This window comes from Anas acuta, chromosome 4, assembly GCF_963932015.1.
Source record: "Anas acuta chromosome 4, bAnaAcu1.1, whole genome shotgun sequence".
Lineage (NCBI taxonomy): Eukaryota > Metazoa > Chordata > Aves > Anseriformes > Anatidae > Anas > Anas acuta.
In genome coordinates, this window is record NC_088982.1 from 64,844,854 (window position 1) to 64,862,372 (window position 17,519).

The following is a 17,519-nucleotide window of genomic DNA, read 5'->3' on the forward strand; positions in this document are numbered from 1 at the left end:
GCCTCCAGAGGGAGCTGTGCTCAGTAAAGTGGGTGAAACCAATTTACTTTGGTGTTTTTACTATTTTACACGTTTATGAAAGCCTTGAAAGTTCTCTGTGAACTCTAAATGTAGACAATTAGCAACAGGCTTGAGCAACAGATTCCTGCCCCCCTTGGACAAATTACGGGCTTAATTTCCTCTTTTATATTATTATTATTATTATTATTATTATTATTATTATTATTATTATTATTATAATATAATATTATATTTAATATAATATTATATTATTATTATATAATAATAATAATTTATTTGATGTCTTCCCCTCCTTGATTGCTCAGAGACAAACAGAGGAAAATGAGTGTAAAGGGACTTTTTACAGATATCTCCAAATGACAAAAGAAATAAAAACAAATGAAACAAACACTTGTTTCCTCTACGCTTACTTATTCTAGAAGCTACTTGTAACACAGTAAATAGAAGCCATTATGTCATAGGTACAATTGTACAATAGCAAGTAACTTTTTTCATGCTCAACAGGCATGACCCATGCAAATACAGAAGGCGTATTTGTATCTGATAAGTGACAGAGTGCATGCTAAGTATATAAACACTGGCATTTTGTGTCTCATGCATCCTCGCAAAGATCTTTACATGGTTTGCTCAAATACGGACTGTCATTTTGAAAAATGAGAAAGAAGACCTACAGAGAGTGGAAGCAAGGACAGATAGCCTGGGAGGGACGCAGAGACACTGTCTGAGCAGCCAGGGCTCAGGTTAGGAAAGCCAAGGCCCTTTGAGAATTAAATTTGGCCAGGCACATCAAGGGCAACACAAAAGGTTTCTATAGGTATATTGGTGATAAAAGGAAGACTAGAGAAATTGTGGGCCCTCTTCGGAAGAAAGCGGGAGACCTAGTCACTGGGGATATGAAGAAGGCTGAGGTACTTAATGACTGTTTTGCCTCAGTCATCATGGACAAGAGTTTGAGCCACGTGGCCCAGGCCCCAGGAGGCAAAGGCCAGGACTGGAAGAATGAAAAACTGCCTCTGTGGGAGAATATCAGGTTCAAGACCAGCCAAAGAACCTGAAGTTGCACAGGTCCATGGGATCTGATGAGGTGCATCTGCAGGTCCTGAGGGAACTGGCAGATGTGGTTGCGAAGCCACTGTCCATCGTATGTGAGAAGCGGTGGCCATCCAGTGAAATTTGCAGTGGCTGGAAAAGGGGAAACATACCCCCCTTTTTAAAAAGGGAAAAAAGCAAGACCTGGGGAACTACAGGCCAGTCAGTCTCACCTCTGTGCCTGGCAAGATCATGGAGCAGATCCTCCTGGAAACCAGGCTAAGGCACACGGAAAATAAGGAGGTGAGTGGTGACAGCCAACATGGCTTCACTGAGAGTGAATCATTCCTGACAAACCTGTGGCTTTCTACAATGGGGTCACAGCACTGGTGGGTAGGGGAAGAGCAACTGGCACCATCTGCCGGGATTTGCACAAAGCCTCTGACACTGCCCAATGTGATATCCTTGTCTCCAAGTTGGAGAGAGATGGATTTGATGGATGGACCACTTGGTGGGTGAGGATTTGGCTGGGTGCCTGCACTCAAAGAGCTGCGGTTCAATGGCTCAGTGTCCAGGTGGAGATCAGTGGTGCTCCTCAGGGGATCATTTTTGGGACCCGCGCTGTTTAGCACCTCAGTTGGTGACAGGGACAGCGGGCTCAAGCGCACCCTCAGCACATTTACTGCTGACACCACGCTGCGTGGTGCAGCCGACACACTGCAGGGAAAGGATGAGACCAGGACATCCTTCAGAGGAGGGCCTGGGCAAACCCCTCAGGCTTCACCAAGGCTCGAAGAGAGCCCGGAGAGGCCGTGCCAACCCCACCCCCAGGCCGGGGCCCTGCCGCCCCGCCCGCCATAGGCGGCCCCGCACCGCCCCTGCAAGGGGCCGGACTTCCGCGGGGCCGCGGCGGCAGCGGCGGGGCTGGGGCTGGGGCAGGTGAGCGGCCGGGGGGGGGGACCCTCGGGGCCCGGCCCCAGCGGAGGGGAGGGCGGCCGGGCAGGGCTGGGGACCCCCGGTTTAGCTCGTCGGGGGTCGCAGCTCGGGGTCGGTGAGCAGCGGGGGGAGCAGCGCTGCGGGGCTGCTGGGGGAGGGAGCCGCCATCCGTGCCAGCTGGGGCTTATTATAGCCGGGCTTATTATAGCCGAGGTCTCCCCATGGCAGCGCTTCTCCTCGAAATACACCCGTGCCGCGTCCCCTCGGCTCTTGCAGTGCCGTGCACATCCTTCATCGAGCCGGGCTGGGCTGTTCCGGGAGCGGGGATGCCGGGAGCCTGCCCTCCGCCCTGCTTTTTTTTTGGGGGGGGAGGCTGCAAGCGAGCGGCTCTGCTGCATTGCATCCCTTCGGGTCTCCAAAAATGAATACAGAGCAGTGAAGGGCAGGAGAGGTGCAGGGGTTGGCTCTTCATCCGGTTTTAAAATGCCCTAACTGATGCATTTTAAAGACCTTTCCCTAAGGGCTTGCCCTATAAAAAAAGCCGGATTTTTATCCGTAGCATGTATCTAGCTGAGCGCTAGGAATAACGTTGAAAACTCAGGTAAGTGAATATGAATTTTATCTATTTTTGCGTGTATACGTGCACCTCTACCTTATAGCCTCCTCGCCATCAAAGCTTTTTATATCCTCCTTTTAGTATCAGGAGGATGCACGGAAGGAGTTTGCAGTGTAGGATGGCTATTTTGTTCTTCCGCCGATGCCAGAGGAATAAACGCCTTGACCAGGATGGGAAACGAAGCGTGAATCTTTGTTCAGAGCTCCGTGTGTCGGGACACAGCTCCTGCTCGAACACCCCACGCATTAAGGCTGGAAGCCCCATTGCAAGCTGTGGTGGTGGTGGTAGGGTAGCAGCACACTAAAACAATGCTGGTTTTAGAGATGGGTCACACTTTCCGAATAAATCAGGTGAAAACACAGCGTGCCAGGCCATTGGGAAATAGCCGGCTGCGTCTGTGTGCTCTCATGGAAAGGGGCTCTGTTGGTTTGCACTCTTTGAGTGGAAAGTGCTGCCCGGAATAATAGGGCTGCACACGGATTTATCAGCAAAACGTTCGGAGGGTGGGACTCCAGAGGACATATTTTTAGAACTAATCAAAAATCCATTTAAGGACAGATTTTTTAGAGTTCGTGGCATGCCTTGTTGTCTGCTCTAGGGGTTGCTTCAGAAAATCTGACAGCCAGCATGAATGGGCTCTGAGCTTCTTTGAGGTGTCACCCGAGTAACTCCTATGAATCACTGGGAGTCTGACCTCTTCCTACTTCAAGCTATGTCTTAACAGTGGGGAAAAAACATCGTTTGCTAATTGCACACACACCCCCCGCCCAGTTCTGAAACTGCTTGTGTAGAATATTAACACAAGGCAATTAATTTGAAGTATTTTTAGCATTTTAAATGAAATTAGCATCTGGAAAGAAGACCGTGACCCATGGGGAGCAGACTGCCCAGAAACCCTTTTAGAAAGGTATCCTAAATTAATATTTAGCTCACGTTGTCCGATGTCCCTGCAGTTCAGGTTGTAGAGCGCTGAAGTCTTTTCAGCCCAGAGGCAACGTCGGCTGAGAGCAGCAAGGAAAGCGATCTGGGGATCTTCAGGGCTGCTCTCCTTGTGAAGCTGCTTACACCTCTGTAATCAGGGGATTCCCCAGGATGAGACAAATGGTAGCCTCAGATTTTTTTTTGCTCTTTCAGCTGTCAGGCTTGAAATGATTCTGTGCCTTTGCGTTGTCACCTGCAGGAAGTTGCGTGCGGTGTTTATTTTTCTTTTTTTATTTTTTAGGCAGAACATGAAGTTCCCTGTAAATATAGCAGTTGTGTCACTGGAAGCATAAGCACGTGCATGACTTCAGTGTCACTGCGTCCCACGGCACTCCTGTTCCTGGTGTAGGAAATGGTATAACTGGCACAGAGGGTGTCTTCTGTGGGCCATCTGAGGGCAACCAAGCACCGAGTGTGCAGCAGGGGCTCTGCCAGCTGGACAGAGCCTTGTCACCTCCTGCTTTTTAAACTGGGGGTGCCTTGCAGCTGGCCGGTGGCAATTGTACGTGGGGTGTGAGTGAAATGGGTTGTGCTAAAAAGGAGCAGGGGCTCTTAGAAATAAATGGGATTCAGCGCGTGCTTTAGGGCACCTGTTAAGAGATCCTAGTGAACACTTTGTGGCAGGAAACTGCATCGCTGATGGGCTACAGCTGGAAAATCCTCTCCTCTCTGAGGTGGAGGTGACCGCAGCAGGGGAGCCCGGCAGGAGATGAACACACGCTGCTCAGGACTTGGATTATGAAGGGCTTTACTGCTAATACCTAGGGCTTCAATTAGCACCGAGCTTTGGAAACCTACTGAGTTGCACGTGTTTCCTGTCTATGAATCTGATTTTTTTTTTTTTTGAGGAATTCTCTGATGCTTTGAGGGTAGTCTCTGGCTTTTAGATCCTGTCCTGACATTGTAAGTGTTGCTGCCGCTGTAAGTTGCCTTAGTTTAAAACTTGGCATGGTAAATCGTAAGGCTTGATGTTGAGGATCTTTCATTTTCTGTTCTGCTCTTTCTTTTTTTTCTCTTTACAGAAAAATAGGGCTTTAATCAGTTTCTAGTTCAAGCAGGGGAGTTCTCAGTGTCGTGCTGGCATGGCATGTTTAACAAACAGCCCCAAAACACTGAGATTAGGAGGGACAAGGAAGCGCTACTACAATCTTTGAGGTGCTTGTTCTGGAACAAGGGCTGATTTCCCCAGCTCTTATGCAATAGAAAACTGTTGCCATACCAAGTTCAGACTGCGCAATAACTCAGTCCCTTTACATTGCTTTATTTTTTTCCTTCCCGTTGTACTGCATTATCTGAAATCCCTGACTTTGGTGCTGAACGCAGTGAGAGATAAGCCCTGAGCTCTGGCAGGTTGCAGCGACGGTGGAGTTTTACGTATCTGTTGCCGTCAGGGGCTGAGCTGTCAGCGTGCTGTTCCACTTGAACCGCTTTTTCTTGGAAAATTCTTGCTTCATCCACACTTCTCCCCTCATTTTCTCTTCCCAGGAAGAATACATGACTTGCTGAAAAGAGAGAAAATGCTATGCTGGGGTTACTCGTCTTTTGGACAGCCTGGGATAGGTAGCAACCTCCAGGTCATCATTCCTGAACCGCAGGTGTACGGGTTCATCCATGACAGAAACGTCAAGGAGGTGGCGTGCGGAGGAAACCATTCTGTGTTCCTGCTGGAAGATGGGGAGGTGTACACCTGTGGCTTGAACACCAAAGGCCAGCTGGGGCATGAGAGCGAAGGAAGCAAGCCAGGTGAGTCTGCCTCTTACACAGCTTCGAACTGGCCGAGGCTGGGGGGCTGAGAGGACCAGGGAAGGTGCTCTGTGCTGGTTGCTGTGGAGCTGGAACAGCCAGCAGAGCTGAAGATCACGTCTTAACAGGGCGATGCTGACTAGTATTTGCTGGCTCTGCAAAGCTACAGCTGGGCAGTATGGGTGGGGAGGCGTTTCTGCCTGCTTTGTGTGGGAAGTGCATCAAGAAGCAGAGGTGAGTGAAGGTGGTCTCAGGACAGGTGTTTTTATTTGGCTTTATGGTGCCTTGTGATAAAAGAGAAGGGAGGGCCTTCTTGCTTTTGGCCGAGGGAATTTATGAATTTTGTTTTCTGCTCTTGCAAATCTCTTGTCAACTTAGGCCTTGTCCCCTTCGTGGTTTCTTAAGCTAGAAGAAGGTCGTTGTAGCTTTGTTTTCCCCAAACTCAAATAATATCAAGACATGCAGGGGACCAGCACCTTTTGAAGGCTGTAAAAAAATAAAAAATGCTTGAGGAGTTCAGAAGGGTCAGTGATCTTGGTCCTGTTACCTATGTCTGTGCTCAGAGAGGAAGCCGCTCCCTTTTATCTCTCATGCTTTGGGGTGGAGGGGGGGGAGCTGGAGGAAGGGATATGGAGACATATGCTGCCATTATGTTAAAAGCTTCAGTTACTGTTTTTAAGAATATGTGATCATGCTGTTCAGTCAGAGACAGATACTGCCCAAGATGATGTCTGCTTATGAATAAAATTCCAGGAATCTGCAATACAACACACTCAGTGTTGAGCTAACTTTTTTTTTCCCCCCTTGAAAAGCTTGCAGGTTTTACTAATGACTAAGGGGGAAAAGAGTTTTTATGTATGCAGTAAGTTTTTTTTTTTTTTTTTGATGACTCTGGTCCTCTTAACTATGTATTCCAAATAATTAATTTGTTTTTCTTCTGCCTTCCATTGACACAGATGATACTATTTCAATTTTGCTTCTAATTCTTGCTGCTTACAAAAACATCAAACAGGAACAGTTGTTTCAGTAACTCCTCTTGGAGGAGTCCTTTAGGGAGCACCTTTTGAAATGAAAGATGCTTTTGAATTTGTTTTATATTGCGTTTATTATCACACAGGCTGAGCTTGTGGATGTAATGCAGAGATAGGATGGCAACCACTGAGCTGATTTTTGTGCCTCTCCACCGCAGGGAGCAGGGATTACTGAGGGAATATTTTATGCTGAACGAGGATGAGTTGATGGAGATTTTTTTACTGGAAGTGTCCTTTCCTGATGTTACTACTTAGGAGAATTAATTCAGAGATCTTCATGGTAAAGAAGTCCATTGTCCTGCAAAATCAGTCTGAGTTTGCTCAATTTCCTGAGCATCATCAGCTGTTACCATGCATTAAGTCTCCAGTGTGTCGTGATAATTTTGAATTACAGTAGTTTAAGGAAACAAGGAGCTTATTTCTAACTGTACCTCTAAACTTCCTCTGTAGCCCTGTAATCTTGCTTAGATTTGGTTCTCTCCAGGTCTGTTCTGGTGTCTTGACTCCCTGTGATGGGAAGCATGTTTTATCTGAGTGTGCATGTGTATGCTAGGCCTAGATACCCGAGGTAAAGGCTGTTGTGGAATTTGGGCTAAATTATGGAGGTATGTGAGATAGCCAGATGGTTTTTAGATGTTTGTAAAGTCTTAGACACGTGTTTGAGATGTTGAACGTGTTTTATTACAGGGATTTCTTCTCTGCAGCTCATTCAGATTACTGCTAGTGGGGAATAAAAAAAATAAATGTTGGGAGGGGGAGGGAGCTTTGGTAATTAACGTCCCAATGGAGCTACAGAAAAGTGTCTGGCACCAACATTGCCTTGAACCTTCCCTCTGGTAGCAAACAGCAGGCAAGACCATGGCGTTACAGATTTCCTGCCTGGATGGCAGGGAAATTTGCTGCAGGGGCTGCAAATATCATGTCCAATCTCAAATATCATTACACAGAGTCTCACTACGTATAGCCCCTGTCACTTGAATTTCTCTGAACACAGTGGCCTTGCTTTTCTAACGCAAATTTACTTCCTCTGAACTCTGGCGTGGAGCTAAAGTGGCCAGAAACACCGATGCCCACAGCGGTGTGCCTGTAAATCATAAACTGTGTAACAGCTGAGAATTCAGCTGTGTGACCCGTTTGTAAGGACAGCCTGGCTGGATCGTTCTCTTGTAGCCTCTTCCCTGTTGGGGAGAAGCCAGCTGGGAGGCCCTGCTTGCTGGGGAGCAGGAGGAGAGGTGGCAGGGCTGGTGTTTGTTGGAGGCAGCCATGGGAGGTGAGCAAGTCTCAGATGAGGAGGAGTGGCTGCTGCCTGGAATAGGTAAGGTCTAGAACCACGTACAGCGGTAGGAGAATGTGACTTTGGGGAAGGGGGAAACTAACCAGAAGGGTTGAGGTTGGAAGGGACCTCTGGAGGCAATCTTGGTGGGAAGAGGTGCAACCCCCATGCTCGAGCAGGACCACCGAGGGTAGGTAGCCCAGGGCCACGTCCAGGCAGCTTTTGAAGACCCTTGTTCACAAGGTCCCCCCAGCTCCTCTTCTGCAAAGTTGCTTTCCAGCTGGAAACAGCTGCTCCTGCAGCACTTGTGTGGAGAAATGCTCACTCTCTCAACACCTGACCTGCCTTTTAAACAGTGGGTTGCCCGTGTAAATTCCTGATAAAGAAACAGAGATATGAGCATCTGTACTTCCATCAGAATGCTCTTCAAATCTCGCAGCAGAGAAAGTGGAATTGTTCTGTGCATGTATACACTTCTGATCTTGCTTCTGCCCTATGAACTAACTCATTCTTGGTGGTTTGTCTGGCCTGTTACACAGAATAACCTCCGTTAAACGACTGAATTTCATGTCCTTGAACACCTTTACTGCAGAAGCACAATAAAATCTTTCACGTTCCTGAGGTTTGTGTTAATCTGTGTCCTACTTGAGTGTACACATGAATCGCTTGTACTTTAGCCCTGTGATGGTAGTATGGACTTGACACTTTTTTCCTTAGACACATTTATATCCAAAAGACCAGTTTGTGTTCTGAAGAGGAAAAAAAAAAGTGAAGTGCATCCAGGGATGACAGTCTGCTTTTGCTCTACATCCAGTAGCAAGCTGTGAGACCAGTTTCTCAGCCAACACCTTCCATTTTGCTTCTGAAGTACTGTTGCTAGGGCAAATGTTTTCAGGAAGAGCTTTCTCCAAAAGCTGTTTTATGAGTTGGGGTTGGGCTTGAGTGCATAAACTTTCTTTTTATGAACCCAAAAGATGGGGTGTTCAAGTTATATCAAACCTCTGCCCTACTGAAAGCTGCTGAATCTGAGAATAAATAAAATCTCTTTGGTAAATGATCAATAGAAGCGTGTTGATCCCCCCCCTTTTCCTGTCACCTGCCTTCTGTGCAATAATATTTTCAAACAGGACTTGTGAAACCGACTGGGATGTCATTGAAAGCAAGGACAAATGTGTTGCAGTGCCCGCACTGTACAGATGTGGCTTCTCAGGAACATGGGGCTTTGTTCTGCTCCTGTGCAAAGTGCTGCAGGATTGATCTGAAGAGGAACCAAGTCAGCAGGCCAAGTGCTTCTGGAAATTCTGGGCTTCTTAATCAAAGCCTTCCTTCTAGAAGAGAATATGAAATGCCTCTGTGAAGGCTAAACGTTTCCTGTTTCTGTGCAGAACTGCTCTGATAACATGAAACGATGGCTAAATAGCACCTGGCCAGTTACAAAAAGTGGAGCAAACCCCTTAGGTCTTGCTCGCAGCGTGTGGTATATGTTGCAATGCTCTCTGTGCTGGAGGGATTTGGAGGTGCTTCAGGTAGATCCCTCGGCTCAGACACAGTCACAGGGTGGAAGGACATGGCTACAGCAGTCACCTGTCTGCAGCGCTGACCACAGGATGGCCAAGGTGGGAAGGGACCTCTGGAGATCATCTGGTCCAACCCCCTGCCGAGCAGGGTCACCTAGAGCACATCGCACAGGATGGCATCCAGGCAGGGTTTGAATATCTCCAGAGAAAAGGAGACTCCACGATCTCTCTGGGAGGCCTGTCCCAGAGCTCTGTCACCTCACAGTTAAGAAGTGCCCCTCATATTCAGCCAGAACCTCCTGGGCTTCAGTTTGTGCCTGTGGCTGGGCACCACTGAAGAGTCCGGCCCTGTCCTCTTAACTCCCTCCCTTCAGATATTTGTGTACGTCGATCAGTTCCCCTCTCAGTCCTCTTTTCTCCGTGCTAAACAGACTGGGACACCCAGCAAACACCATCTCAGAGAAAGGCTCGGCAAGGAGGAGGGAGGCGGTGGCAGCAAAGCGGCAGGGCTGGCGTCGGCAGGGCGGTGCCAGCTGCCTACGTGCTGTGCACCTCATCGGGGCAGAGACTGTCTGCAGACACAGAGGCGTGTTCCCAAAACTGTCCTCGGGTGTTGCTGCTGACAGCCCACAGCTCCAGAGGTGGTGCGAATGAAGCCAGAGGAGCTGCCTTGGTTCCCGTGCTTCCTTGCATGCTGGCTGGGGCAGGTTATACTTTCAGAAGCACCTGACAGCATCACAAATTCCGTATATTTGCTTAGGTAGTCAATACAGTCTGATTGCCTCCTCTTCAATCCCAGGCTCTAGATGTTCTTCATGGCAGCTGTGACCACGAGAGAACTGCGTGAGGGGAGCTGAAAGCGTGCAGAAGGCAATCACGGGGTGATGCACGGGGGCTTTAAAGCAGAGAGGAAGGGATGAAAAGGCCCTGACAAACAGCACGTGTTTTTTTTCCCCTCTGTAGTTACCAGTTTCCAGGTGTCAGCACCAGGCTTCACAGGGAGTGGTGTTTCCTGGAAAAGGTGCTGAGTGGATGGGTGCTCCTGATGCTGGTAAAAGCAGCGAATAGCTAAGGCAGTGCTGAAGGAGTGCTGACAAAACAAGGAGTAACCCTTGGCTTACAAGCATTTCAGGTGCTGCAGCTTGTTTTTTCCTTTCTCCTTTTTCCATTAAAACACTCAGACATGTTTTAATGCTCAGCTGCCTTTATTAGGACCGAAATCACAAAGCTCACCACAGCCTTGAAATACAGCTGGGGTGTCCATGTGCAGAGTCACCTCTGGGATGACTAGTGGAGAGGAATCAGCAGTGAGCTGAAGGATCCTACTAAATGTATGAAAATCTTGTCAGAGAGCTTGGGGATCCGCTGTTGTTTATGAGCTTTTTGTACTGTGTCTTTACCGAGTTTCTGGCTGTTGACAGCTGCCGTGATGTAGCTCAGAGGAATTTCAACAGTTGTTTTCCCTGTGTTTCTCCTGCCATCTATTATCTGGGCAAGATACCTATTGTAGAGACTCAGCCCTTTCTGAGCAGAAAGATACAACCAAGAGGGACAAATGTGCTGAGTTGCTTGTTCTCAAGCTGGGGAGGACGCAAGGAGCTCCACTTAGGTGTCCAAGAAGACCGATACTGCTTGAAACTCTTCCAAGCAACAGCTGCTTCTCCCTAGGGGAGAAAACCAGATTTTGCCCCTGAAGGTATAGCATTAGGGCTGATTTCAGACAGAAGAAGCCATCTGGTGCTGTCCACGTATATCACAGGACACTTAGGGCTGAAAGAACAAACCTCACCCGTTGCATTGCTCATCCGCGTGCAGTGATGCATCTTTTCTGAGGAACCAGCAACGGTGCTGTGATGCTCTGGAAATTAACAACAATTTATACCAACAGCTAAAATGTGGGATATCGATTTTACAGAATGACAAGCGGGACGTGAGAGGGGGACTTAAACTAATCACCACCTTGCAGCTTATGGAGCGCATCTTTCTTCATCCACTCCGAAACATTTCTTCAGGGAAGAAGGAAGAAAATCAGCTTTGCTTCTGTCTGGCTTGTGGGGAGTTTTTCCATTCAGCTGTCTGTCAGTTCCAGCGCTTTGTTGCAAGACAAGGCCTTTTCATGTCAGTTTGTAAAAGCTCTGCGTAATGAGTAAGACTTGGTTGCTGATGTTCTAAAAATAGTTGTCAAACCTATTCCAGTTGCATAACATGACATGACAATGAAAAGTAAATTGTGGGTAATCTTCCAAAGGAATGAGTGTTGTTTTTTTTTTTTCTCTTTTATTCCTCTGTAAGGCCCTCTTGTTCTTTATACGATTTTTTAATGAGCATCTGACAGCAATAGAAGCACTGCTAGCAACAGGTTGGTAGGTTCAAACCTGTTCCAGGCTTAGCACTGGGAGTGTTGTGACACGTGTGCTTTGTGCATTGGGTAGTAAAGCAAGAGACAACTGAATTGATGAGCTTTTTGGACGACCTCTTGTTGGACATGAGAGGTGTGGAAGGTCAAATGTATTTTACAGGGTTTGTTGGCTTCTGAGTCCTTGCTGATCCTCACATCCAGGCTGAGTTAGGAAACATCAAATCTGAGAAGTCTGGTTGTTCCTAAATAACCTGATTGCCTGTATCTGAGAGGCTGTCTGTGTGTAGGCTATCATTGTGCTTTGGGGCGTGTACCTGCCCTTACCCTATGATTCACAAGCCAGACTTTCAGAAGAGCTCAGCAGTTTCAGTAAAGGTTGGTGCTTTCCTCTTGTAGCAAATGTTTTAAAAATAAATTGAGCATCAACACACCTTCAGAATGGCTTTGCCTACAGGTTTATCCAGACCTGATATCTGCATGTAGCTATGAGACCAGTCCTGTGACCAGTTTTTTCTTTATTTTCTTTTTTCTCAGAACAAATTGGAGCCCTGGCAGGGCAGCACATCATCCACGTGGCCTGCGGAGAGTCTCACAGCGTGGCACTCAGCGACCAGGGGCAGCTCTTCTCCTGGGGTGCCGGCAGTGATGGGCAGTTGGGCCTCACCACAATAGAAGAAGCAGTGACAGTGCCAAGGTAAATTTTTGAAGAGGTTCAAGTTTCCTTAAGGCACCTACTTGGAGGTGTTGTATCAGGGATTTTTCACCTTCCAGCCTGGAGCATTGCTCTCACTCCAAGGGCTGGTAATTGGGTGCTTCTCATGTACCAATAGGAGCATGATGCCTCCTCCTTTCCCCTCTCAGCATTTTTTAAGTTCTATTGGCATTCAGGAAGTTTGGGCAGGCCAGGACTTCTGTTTCTGGACTTTGGTGCTGGGGACACAAGAAGAAAGAGCATGCTCAGCTTCTTCAAAGAAAAATCTGTCGGTGTTTTCTACAGAGCAAGGAGATACATGAGGGAGGACTCCAAAACAGAAATGTTGTGTGGTGTCTGTTTATTCCACTCCCTAGAAATCCTTTGAGTTCACAAGGCCATATTTCAAGAACGGGGTGAAAATATGGCCTTGTGAACTGGCACCTCAGTTTTGAAACTCTTGCAGTGTTGCCCATTAGCACCTTCTGCTTGTCAGCAAAGCTACTTACCCAGCCCATTGCAATTCTGAATAGTCAGTGTTGCTCAGAAACTTCAGGGAATTGCTCTTTTATTTTTTTATTCACTTGCTTAATGTCTATTACCTGTCTCAGTGTACTAAGAGTATTAAGCACAAGGACATGTGGATGGAGCAGGGGCCAGTGGCTGACATCCAAAGCAGTTCGCAGATGACATGTCACAGCTTAGCACCACAATGAAGACAGCTGATCTCTTTGTACCCAGTGGTGTTGTATCAGGCTACATTAATAACAGATCTGTTCTGTCTGTTATTCTGGTTACCACTGCATATCCAGCGCAGAGCAGGAAGAGGAGGTTTGGGGCACCTATCTAGTAGGGTGGCTGTTATTATTGGAACAGTATTTAAAGAAAATGAGTTCTAGTTGCAAAAGCACATATTTCAGATGAAGGGCTCTGTGGGAAGAAAGCTCTTAACTTGCAGGCGGATCTGATACAACAAAGAGAGACATGCTCACATGCCAATGTAATTGTGCCATTTTAAAAATAACATTTTTTTGAAGCAGCTTGAACCTTTGACGTGCTGTTCTTTGTGCAAAACACTTGAAGAGGTTTTGGTTCTATAACTCATAGGAACTACTATGCCCTGATGGGTTGAAGAATGTCAATGCCTGTAAAACAATAGTAAAGACACCAAAAAATGTTTCTTTCCCCACCATTTTCAGATGTCTGGAAATGTAGCAGTAAAAGATAGTTGGAGTTGGTAGTCAAGTATCTAAATCTCCTCACAGATTTGTATTTATTATGCATAGATCTGTATCACCTCCAAGATTCAATTCCTCATCTCAAAATCACAGGTTATATGTGTGTCTAGAATACCTGAATGGAAATGGTAAATTCATCTATGGTCATACTATATTTGTGGATGATTATTCTAAAATAATGTCGTCTTCTTTAGGTTGATAAAGAAACTGAACCAACAGACGATACTGCAGGTTTCCTGTGGAAACTGGCATTGCCTGGCTTTGGCAGCAGGTGCTGTAACATTCATTATTTACTACCAAGATTTCTGCTGTTGTTTTGCACAGTGTCCAAGATTGCTTATTTCTGCACAATAAGCCAAGGACATCCCCGTCTCAACTGTTTTTGGGACAAATGGGAGACAATAAAGTGGATCAGATACCATGAATATTGAAGAGCTTTGCCAATACTGCCAAGAAAGGAAGCATCACTCATTACGCACTGCCTCACTACTGAATAATGGCAGGAACGCTTAAAAGCTTTCCATCTTGATGTAGAAAAATGTGTAGAGTTAATTCCGTTGTGTCAAAATTATCCTTGGCTCTTCTGTATGCAACCTGTGGACCATTCTTTGTTGTGTTGTTTAAGTTACAGCAGTCTATGTTGTATTTTGCACTTAGTTACACATCTTTCTTTACTCAGTGTCTTTGGACAGGGCTTTTATTTTAGGAAAGATCATCTTGCTTGATTTTTCCATTATGAGGTTTGGGTGGGAGAGAAGCCCCCAGCACTGGTGTTCATTTTGACAAACTTGTTCTTCTGTTGACCAGCTCTTATTCACTCTCTACTCTTTTTTTTTTTTTTTTTTTTTTGTTTCAGATGGTCAGTTCTTCACATGGGGACAGAACAGCTATGGTCAGCTGGGCTTGGGTAAAGAATGTCCCTCCCAAGCCAGTCCACAACGTGTCAAATCTCTTGATGGCATCCCTTTGGCTCAGGTTGCTGCAGGTGGAGCACACAGTTTTGCCCTCTCTCTCTCAGGAGCTGTGTTCGGCTGGGGGAAGAACAGCTCAGGTCAACTGGGACTAAGTGATGAACGAGGTATTGAAATTATGCTCTTTGGTGAAAGAAGGATGGACATTTTTTTGGCTGAGTGACACTCTTTTTTCTTTTGACAGTCTGTTTTTACTGAGCAGATGTATACACCTCAGCATCTCCTTAGGTTTTCTACCTTTTCTGAGGACAGAAAAACAGTCTTGGGCTCTACAGGCTTTTCATGATTAGTCGTAATAGAAACACTTCTTTTTCCCTTCTAGATGTTAATGGGAGTGAAGGTCAAAAAAAAAAAAGTGTCAAAATGCAGGGACCCAAGGAAGTGCTTATGTTATTCTTCCCCTCAGAAACACTCTGTTTATATGTTATTCGAAGTTGATGTAGAGCAAAGGCTCTCCATGTGGAACAACGAACTGAACTTGCACAGTTTTTCAGACATGCCGGGCCAGTGGTATGTTTTATTTCACGTGATCATGATCAGTGAAGCCTAGCCATCAACAGACCTGAAGACTGATTTATAAATTAGGCTTCAAGAGTGGATATGACATTACCACTAATCTGAAAAGTCTGGATTCCCTCAGCTTGTTAATGTGCTCTTTAACTATTCGCAAAGGCAAAAGAGATTTTCTTTGGAGTTTCAGATGAACCTCGTCATCTTTATCTGCATAGTTCCTGAGTAGCTTTAAGTATCTAGGCAAGTTACTGAGCGTGGATGTGAAACACCACACGCATGGATAATTTGCTTTGCATGGGTGAATACACGAGGTGTGTATATATTTAAAACTGTTAGGTTGTGTATATAGTAGCTTATAAACACCGTATGTTGCAAGAGAAAAGCATTGCCTCACATTTTGTCTACCTATAAGGGAACGATGCAACTCGACAACCCTCCCTACCAACTGAAACATGTATTTAAAGCAATTACTCAAAACCAGCCTGTGTGCTTAATTTCATTTTGCTTTGCACTTTTAGGAATATGAAACGCAGTTGTAAGACTTGTAACACATTTTGTGCTTTCTCAAAAATGCTCCAGGTTTATTATCTTTATGATTTGTAAGATAGAGCACTGGTCTTGTATAAGAGCATCTATGATCTTTGCATGGAGTTTGACAGATAAATGCTTCTGATTTCAACACAGCACTATTAGAAATGCTGCAGCTTGTGTATTAGAAGTTTACTTTGTGCTAAACTGCAGAACAAAGTAAATGAAAAAAGCCTGCCCTCATTTTTAAATGCATGAAAATGCGACCATTTTCGTTTTGCTATACAGAAAAAAAAAAGCACCTGTCAAATCCTTGGGTGAGAGTCTTAAATGAACAACTTCTGTAGGTAGGAACTGGGTTTTTTGTTGGTACAAAGTAAGCAGCTGTTCCCCTTGCTGTCTGAAGTTAGTTTGGGGTACCTACTGCTTCTTTAAGTGCTTTTTTAATAATAAAAGTATATATATTCTTTTAAATCAGTGAAACATATAGCCTTGCATAGTGTATTTATCCTCAAGATGCGTACTTTTAATGATTAGGATGTCATAGTGAAGGAGAAAAACACCATTTAACTGTTGGCAGAGATTAGCCTTTGCAAGTAGGAGTATCTTAAAGCTGGACAACAGAAGGAAGACTAGGTATTTAAATGCACCTGCTGCCAGTGGTTTTCTCAGGCATTTCGGGTTGTGTTTATGAAACAATTCCTTTATTTCATTTGTCTTACCCAGACCGAGAATCGCCTTGCCATGTGAAGCTGTTGCGGTCTCAGAAGGTTGTTTACATCAGCTGTGGAGAGGAACACACGGCGGTTCTAACAAAGGTAGAGGAGCTAACCTGGAAGCCCCGGCTGCTGTCTTGCCTGCCTGATGGTTTCACTTTAGTTTCCTAGGAAATGATAGAAAAGAGCAGACTGACCTACCTTATTTCATCTAACACCAGGAAGAGAAACTAAACCAAAAGTAAAGTCTTGTGATAATTTATTCTGAGATTCTTTGCCCACATGATCCATTGCCATTTTTAAGATGAAGATGTTAGTAATCCATGACAATAAATAGTAAAACTCAGATGAATCACTCAAAGAAATGAGCTTTGAGGAGCAGAAGAGAACGAACATATATCTTAGGAGGTTAAAAATAACGTTGTCTTGGAAGATGGAGAGTTATTGTGCCTCAGAGTAAAAGGCAAGCCAGAAATAATGGGCTGTTAAATGAAAAGTTATCGGTCAGTCACAGCATTTACAAGAGGTTTGCAGTTCCAAAGCTACTGCGGTTTCCAAGTAGTGTGTAGTTTAATAGAGGTTAAGGATGGCATTTGGAAGATCACTGTTCAGTTCTTGCCTTGCCCCTGCCACTTCCTAGGTATTGCTTCCTTGGTTGGTGCCAACATATTCTCCACTGAAAAATGAATTGAAACAGCTAGCTGTGGGATTCCAGTGGGAGAACCACTGTGAAGACCAGAGAGTGTGAGTCTTTTTCCAGGAAAAAGCTCATCATCCTTTTGATCAGCAGCCACCAGAGATCAGTGTAAAGTACTGTGGAAAAGGGTGCTATTGAACCATATTTAAACCTGCTGAGATTTCAGGCCCATTAGGTAATGGTGGGGGGAAGCTTGTCTGCTGCAGGCATACTAAGAGATAAGTCTGACACTCTCTGATGGGTGGCAAGGAAGCAATTTGGAAGCTTCATTAGTGGAACCCAAGCTTATTTTCTGAATCCTTTGGAAATCCCCAGCAATCTCTGCTTAAGCTTGGGCTCGTAGCGAAACTGGAGTCAGAGAGATGCTGCTGGGATATGGGTCCTAAATGGAGAATATGCTGTTTGATTTGCTAACAGAGTGGAGGGGTGTTCACGTTCGGTGCAGGTTCCTGTGGGCAACTGGGACATGACTCCATGAATGACGAAGTGAACCCCCGAAGAGTTCTTGAGCTAATGGGCAGTGAAGTATCCCAGATTGCCTGTGGCAGGTGAGTCCTGTCCTTCAGTGGAAGTTAATGCTGACACTGGCTCTTGTAAATGTATAAATAGTCTTACTTCTGCATTGTACGTGTCAAAATTAAATTAATTTGTACCCGTCT

At 45.7% G+C, this 17,519-nt stretch overlaps 1 protein-coding gene across 4 annotated transcripts in view; it reads left to right on the forward strand.

Moving 5' to 3' along the window:
• The first annotated feature begins 1,838 nt into the window (after positions 1-1,838).
• The window catches only part of HERC3 (HECT and RLD domain containing E3 ubiquitin protein ligase 3), a 36,488-nt gene continuing 20,807 nt past the window's right edge, over positions 1,839-17,519 (forward strand). For 3 of the 4 annotated variants that reach the window (XR_011096407.1, XM_068681683.1, XM_068681685.1), the window contains exons 1-7: positions 1,839-1,989; positions 5,069-5,326; positions 12,041-12,200; positions 13,630-13,706; positions 14,292-14,513; positions 16,174-16,265; positions 17,278-17,408. Coding sequence is in view for 3 of the 4 variants with exons in the window: in XM_068681683.1 (XP_068537784.1) it covers positions 5,101-5,326; positions 12,041-12,200; positions 13,630-13,706; positions 14,292-14,513; positions 16,174-16,265; positions 17,278-17,408 (908 nt within the window). In the remaining variant the exon portion in view is untranslated. Of the gene's footprint in view, positions 1,990-2,545; positions 2,588-5,068; positions 5,327-12,040; positions 12,201-13,629; positions 13,707-14,291; positions 14,514-16,173; positions 16,266-17,277; positions 17,409-17,519 lie in introns of all 4 variants that reach the window. The other variant, XM_068681684.1, reaches the window with a different exon arrangement.